This window comes from Cebus imitator, unplaced genomic scaffold (genome assembly GCF_001604975.1).
Source record: "Cebus imitator isolate Cc_AM_T3 unplaced genomic scaffold, Cebus_imitator-1.0 Scaffold188, whole genome shotgun sequence".
Lineage (NCBI taxonomy): Eukaryota > Metazoa > Chordata > Mammalia > Primates > Cebidae > Cebus > Cebus imitator.
In genome coordinates, this window is record NW_016107503.1 from 6,407,768 (window position 1) to 6,414,564 (window position 6,797).

Below are 6,797 nucleotides of genomic sequence, written 5' to 3' on the forward strand. Positions count from 1 at the left end.
AACCTCAGAGCTCTGCTAAATCTCAGGCCTATATCCAGTTCCTCAAATATCTTTAGCTTTGGTGGAAATAAAGGCAATCTTTACTGGCAGCTGTGCACGCAGCCCTTTCTTATCTTCCCTTTCCAGATCTCAGAAGTTGGTTGAAACAAAAACAGTTCTTACAGCATGGTAGGCAGAATTCTAAAATGATCCTAATGACTCACTCCCTTGTGTAATCCCATGGAGTGTGGGTAAAACCTGGGACTTGCTTCTAGCTAACAGAATATGACAAAGAAGATGGGATGTTACTCTTGGAATTGCTACATTGTGAAGACTCTATCTTAGCAGACTGGATGAAGAAAGTCTCCTTCTGACCTTGAGGAGGTAAGCTGCCATGCTGGGAGAGGGCCACAAGGCAAGGGCCTCTGGGACCTGAGAGTGGCCCCACATTGACAGGCAGCAAGAGAGCGGGAACTTCAGTACTATAACCACAAAGAACTGAATTCTGCCAGTGACCTTTGAGCCTGGAAGAGCTTCAAAAGAAACACAGCAAAGTCAACATCCCGACTGCAGCCTTGGAAGACCCTCAGCAGGGCACTCAGCCAAGCTGTGATGGCAGTCCTGACCCATGGAAACGAAGATCAAAAATGTATGTTGTTGCGAGCTGCTAAAATTGTTTCACAGCGATAGAAAACAAATACACTCCACCCCTTGACAAATTTGTTAATAGGACCACCCATCCTAAGACAAACACTCAGAAGGGCAAACATCAGATATAAACATCCTACTACGTTGACAGGAATACTCACATATTAATGATATCATTAGCAAAACAAGCTCCAAGTCAGTGGGTTCTTTCTTTTGACGTACGCCTCTATACATAACCAAAAATGCTTCACCTACTTCTCCAGAGGCGGTTGATTTGGCTAAATAAAAATGGGGTTCTTAGGAGACCAAGGAGGAGAAGAGAAAATAATGCTTTTTCCCTCTCCAGAACTTATCTAAGAATGGAAGGCAGGTGTTTCTATGCTACATGTAGCATGACTTTTGCAGTCATGGATATTGACATAGCGCTTCCAAATATAATTAATTCTCTTCCCTCCCTTATTCCCACCCACAGCCAGAAGGTGCTGGAAGATTGCACTGCCTGAACACTGACATCTTTACTTGACATATCCAAAAGAGTGGGAAATTGTAACACACCTCCATCGGAAACCATCAAACACTAGTAATTGCAGAAAATATTTGAATGACACAATTAATAGACTTGATTTAGTGGGATGCTATACTTTAGAAAGAAAATTCATATGCTTTCTAAACACACATGCAATGTAGAAAAATTAAGTGCAAACTAGGCCACAAAGCGTTTTTCAACAAATACTAATGAACTGATATATTTAACACAAACTCTAACCAAAGTGCCACAACATTAGAAATCAATAACAAAGAAACACCCTCCAAAGAACTTCTAAATAATTCATGAATAAAAAGTGTCTAATGGAAATTTAAAAGCTTTTAACCTTAAGTGGTGATGGGAGTATTACAAATCAAAACTCACGAGATGCAGCTTTCAGCAGACATTACTGATTTCCTACTCAACAATCATTCGCCCATCTTCGTGCCCTTGGAGTAGGTCGGGGACACCCGTTTTCAGCCATATGATTAGGATTCAGGCCCACCAACCAGCTGCATTTTCTTGGTCTCAGCATATACAGATTAAATTGAAATGCCTAAGGGTCAGTGAGCTGCAGTTGAATCTCCCACGGCTGACTGTGGCAAAATATTTTAAAATAGGGCATGACGGCACCGACCCCAAATTTTGGTGCGTTGTACTGTAGTAAAATTAAGAAGTGTTGTTCATTGAAAACAAACAAACAAAACTAATATGATAGTGGAAAGACAAAGCACAGAATGGAGAATATATTTAAGACACTTGAAAAAGGACTTATATGCAGATATCCAGAATATATATAAATAACTCTTGTAAGTCAATAAGAAAACGACAATAGAAAAATTGTCAAAAAGACCTTACAAAAGAGGATACCCAACATGTGAATGGTCAATATCATAGTCATTAGGGAAATGCTGAATTTGCATTTATATATCCAAAAGAGTGGGAAATTGTAACATACCTCCATCAGAAACTGTCAAATACTATAATGGTAGGAAATATTTGAAACATGTTAAAAAAAAAATAAGGTCCACAGCCACAAGAGGTCAAAACCAGAAACAATCCAAACGTCCCTCAGTAGAACGGGAAAATGTGAAATATGCATAAATAAGAACAAATGAACTTCAGTTTATACAGTTCACAATCATCATGTTGAGAAAAACAAACCAGACACAAAAGAGTACGTCCTGTCCCGTGCTGTAGCCCTTTATATGAAGTTTGAAAATAGGCTGAAAACCTGTGGTGCTGGAAGTCAGTGTCAGGGGGTGGACTCGACATGGGCAAGAAGGAGCTTCTGGGGCGCCGGAAATGTTCTATTTCTTGATCTGGATGCTGTTTACTTTGCAAAAATTTACTGAGGCGTACACTTATGGCTTGTCGTACATAGGTTATATTTCAATGAAAATTCACATTAAAACGTAATGTACAAAAGATATGAGTCTCAATAAGTCACTGATGCTGGTTGTCCTAGAGTCCGTGTAGAGGCAAAGAAAATGGCCTCTTCCCAGCCCTAGTCTTTTTGTTGTCACTTAAGCCATGAAACACTTCTGCTTGAACTATACAAAGTGTCTTGTTGAAACAGCTCTGTCAGAGGTTGCAGTGAGCCAAGATTGTGCCACTGCATTCCAGCCTGGGCGATGGAGTGAGACTCTGACTCAAAAAAGAAAAGAAAACAGAAGAAAAGAAAAGAAAAGAAACAGCTCTGTCAGCTTCCCTCACTCTCCATCCTAAGAATTTATTTACAGAGATCTAAGGGACACATGAGGAACATCTCCCCTCAGACATTCAGACAGTTTCAGCACATTTCCTCTAATAGCAACCATGTTTGCATAAAGGTAATTTTGCCTCCAGTGTGGATTAACGTTTGCATTCTCACTTTCAAAGAAGTTTCAACTCATGACTTCTGAATAACTAAATGTACATTTGGTTATTTTTGTCTTGCATATTGAATGAGGCTTTTTTTTTTCTGAGAATATTGCAGTCCCCATCTCTTGACAAACAGAAACTCCTTATAGGTTTAAGTGGGCGGTGGGTTTTTCTGCTTCTATTTATTAAAATATGATAATTCCATGCTCTGAATATTATCTTATAGATATATTATGAAATGTGCCCCCAGAATGTATGTATAAAGATGTTTACTGCAGCAGTGCTTGTAAAATAAAAAGAATGGAAAGGTCTTATGAATTTACTAATAGGCAGAATGGTTAAATTAATTCTGGTACAACTGTGCAGCAGACATTTTAAAGTAGATTTCTATTAATATAAATAGGCCTCCAAGATATTTTAAGTGATAAAAGTAAGATGTAGGTCAATACATAGAAAGTATTCTACCAACCACAGTTTTAAAACTACATACATATAATATATATATATATATATATATAATGTATAATTTAAAAATATATATATATTAGCAGTTGTTTTTCTGTGGAAGGTGACCGCAGACCTAGGGCTTTGGGGCGGGAGGCAGATAATTCATTGTTCCTCATTGCCCATTTGTTTGAATTATTATTATTTACTATGTGCAAGCATACATTTGAAATAATAATACAATCTCAGGGCCTAAGTCTTACTCTAGACATCCTACTTAGAGCTGGCCCAGCTGCATTACTGTCTGTACGCAGTTTAAGGACCCTGCTGTGATGTTTTGAATATACTGATTTAAACACCTGGTAGGTACAGAGAGCTGAGACCTGCACTAAGATAAATCGACACACACATGTATCTGGCGTCCAGAAAGGAGAGTACACAGAGGAAGACCTTGTGGTTTCCAGCCCTCCTGGTCCAAGTCAGACTTACCTCTGTGGACTTCCAGCTGCACGGGGTCACTTAGCACTGAGAGACCTGTCTGGCACCTGTATTCACCACTGTCGTTGACACTGGCAGAGGTGATGCTGTAGCTGGGGGTCGAGATCTGAGTGGCTGTACCGTTGAGAAACCACTGTGTGGCGCTGTTCCCAGGCACATGGGGCCCCACACACTGTAATGTTACAGTTTCCCCTTGGAACACGCTGACCCATGGTGGCTGCAGAGTGATCACTGCCTTTGTGGGGTCTACTTGGAGATTAAAAGAAGAAAAAGAAAAAGATCAAGTGGAGTAAAAGGGAGGGCTCTGGGCAACCGGTAAGGCTTTTTGTGGATAGCACAAGGGAAAAATACATATTTAGATTTATTTGAAAAACAGGCGAGTGGAAACCTACAAAAGCCAGCCTTTAAGAGTGTTCAACTCCTGCTGCAGAGACTTATGCCTGTGTTATTAAATCCTCATCTGGGTGTTGGGAATTTGGGGCTCCTGAGGATTAAATTACTGTTGTAGGTTTTTCTGCTGGGAGCAATGAAGCAGGCTTTTAGACTTGGACAAGCTGTTTTCCTTATCCTCTGAGCTACACTGTCGCTGAGAGTACAGCGCAGGTCAGCAGCTTCTGCACTGGAAACGGAGGTTGAAACTCTTCTCTTTGAAACCTTCAGTACTTTCCTGGCTCTTTCTAAGGAGGAAAAAAACCCACTCATCTTTCCTGTAAAGGAGACTGGTTTCCCAACGTCCCATTGGGAAACCCAGCAGACTACGTCAGTGTTTGTGCAATTCTGGCCCTTTCCTGCTGTTATATAGACATTTAGGCATTTTATTTAGAGGAAAGAGCTCATTCAGAAAACTTTTGAATGAGATCTTAAAAATCACCGTTCTTATGAAAATCATAGTCTGAATATGGGAGATTTTACATAATTTGTAAATCTTTCTCCTTTCTTTGCTTTCCCTATATGCTCTTCTTCTGGTTAATAGGACCCATCCTTTGGAAGTAGGAAAATGGCATAGAAGTAGAGCTGGAGATCACTCACCCACTTGCCCATCAACTGGAACTGCAAGAGATCAGAGAATAAAGATACCAGTTGGTCCAGGGAAAATGATGAAGAAGAGAGAATTTGGGAGGCAGAATTAATGTAGACTCTGAGGGATCAGCTTAGGTCTTTTGAGTTTCTATTCCCTTTCTCAAAATTAAGTACTAACAGAACTGAACAAGCTGCAGATGGTGATCAATGAAACGTTACTGTGGTGCTTCCAGACTTAATGGTCCTCAGGGCCTCCCTTCCCACCCTTTTGGTAAAATAAGCTCTGATAAACCATGGAAGCAGACACAGCTGTCTCCAGACTCAGGAGTTCTACCCAAAGTTACCACAGCAAGACAAAACCCTTGACTCCCCACAACCACAGCCTGTACCCTTCTAACCATCCTCTCAGAGACCAACTTACCCCAAAGGAGCAGAACTGTCAAGAACCACATGTTATCTTCAAGCTGGTGGGAGCAGTGAAATCTGTAACATGTCAGATATTGAAGAGGTTCTGCTGGGGGCTCCGGAGCCAAAGTAGAAAAGAGGAAGGAAATTGCCTCTTCTGAACATTTTCATCATGTTCCTTTTTTGAGAAATACATCTTGAATTCATGAAACATGGTTTCCCCAATTCTCATACCTCTTAGCCCACCTCTCCCAGTTTGAAGCTCTGACTTTTAGGTTATGAACTCTCAGAATCCAGGGAAAAGGCTGAAGTTTTATTGACATTCTATTCCGATTATCTTTTCCTTCTGCCTCTTCTGTTTCTTAGGGTTAGAATATGGCAAAACCTCACTTTTAAAAATTGGTTCAATGCCTGGGTAATGTTGCCAAATGATCATTCAAATCCAGAAGTTTCTATATCAGCCTCTATCAGGCCATGGGAAAAGTTACTCATCTATGAGAACTGCCCTAATACAAACCACCCTCTGCTCCTCTGGGGAACACAGACAGGATCAATCTCCCATTTTTGTTAAAAAAGAAAACGAACTCTCTTCCTGAAAGACGTCATGAATTTGGAGTGTTTATTTTGGCTAAATCCAAGGAAATTAAATGTTTAATGTGGATGCTATAGAGGAAAAAAATAACTCTTGTACATGGATAGGAATATCCTCAAGAAGAGAGTTTCAGAGTACAAGTGGGGAGCTCTGTGCCGCTAAACTGAGGTGGTTTCTGAGACAGACTTGTAACCCTATAAAAAGACTTTTAGCTGTGGTAAGAGAGAGAGCTGAACAAAGTGGGAGTGCAGAGAGACTTGGGTGGCAATCCTACTGGCAGAGAATGAAAACTGATGGCAAATCATGCTGTAGATTGACATACTGGCCCCAGGTTCTCACCTCTCCCTGAATCGACACTCTCTCCACAGCCTCATAAATGTACCTCTCTGACTCTTGACAGTGGCTCATCATGCAGCTTTCACTGGCCAGTGAAATATGAATGAAAACGACATGGTGCTAATTTCAAACTTAGCACTTAGGAAGGAAGCTTCACACATTATCTCTCACCCTCTTGTTCTGCGATTGCTGAGACAGGATCATGTTTTAGCTAGCCAGCCACAGTACGAGGCAGAACTGCCCTGGACATTGTAGCTTGACGTGCAGCTGCCTCACCTGCCCTGCCAACCTGTGAGTGAGAACTAAACGCTTACCATTATGTGCCACTGAGATTTTAAGATTGTTACACAAACAATAGCTGACTGATGCAAATGAAAAGCAAGGAAGAAAGGCTGGGAAGAATCAGGTGTTCTGAAGAGATGAGAGAAGCCTTAGCTTGTTGAAATTTATGTTCAAAGCCTGTATTTGTTAATTATTTTACTATTT

General features: G+C 40.7%; 1 protein-coding gene across 1 annotated transcript in view; it reads right to left on the bottom strand.

The window, feature by feature from the left end:
• The window catches only part of FCGR1A (Fc fragment of IgG receptor Ia), a 9,048-nt gene extending 3,507 nt beyond the window's left edge, over nucleotides 1-5,541 (bottom strand). The window contains exons 1-5 of the mRNA XM_037744873.1: nucleotides 5,400-5,541; nucleotides 4,988-5,008; nucleotides 3,950-4,204; nucleotides 2,691-2,800; nucleotides 4-56 (exon numbers count right to left, since the gene is read on the bottom strand). Coding sequence (XP_037600801.1) covers nucleotides 4-56; nucleotides 2,691-2,800; nucleotides 3,950-4,204; nucleotides 4,988-5,008; nucleotides 5,400-5,430 — 470 coding nt within the window. The 5' untranslated portion in view covers nucleotides 5,431-5,541. The remainder of the gene's footprint in view (nucleotides 1-3; nucleotides 57-2,690; nucleotides 2,801-3,949; nucleotides 4,205-4,987; nucleotides 5,009-5,399) is intronic.
• Between the last annotated feature and the right edge of the window lie 1,256 nt (nucleotides 5,542-6,797).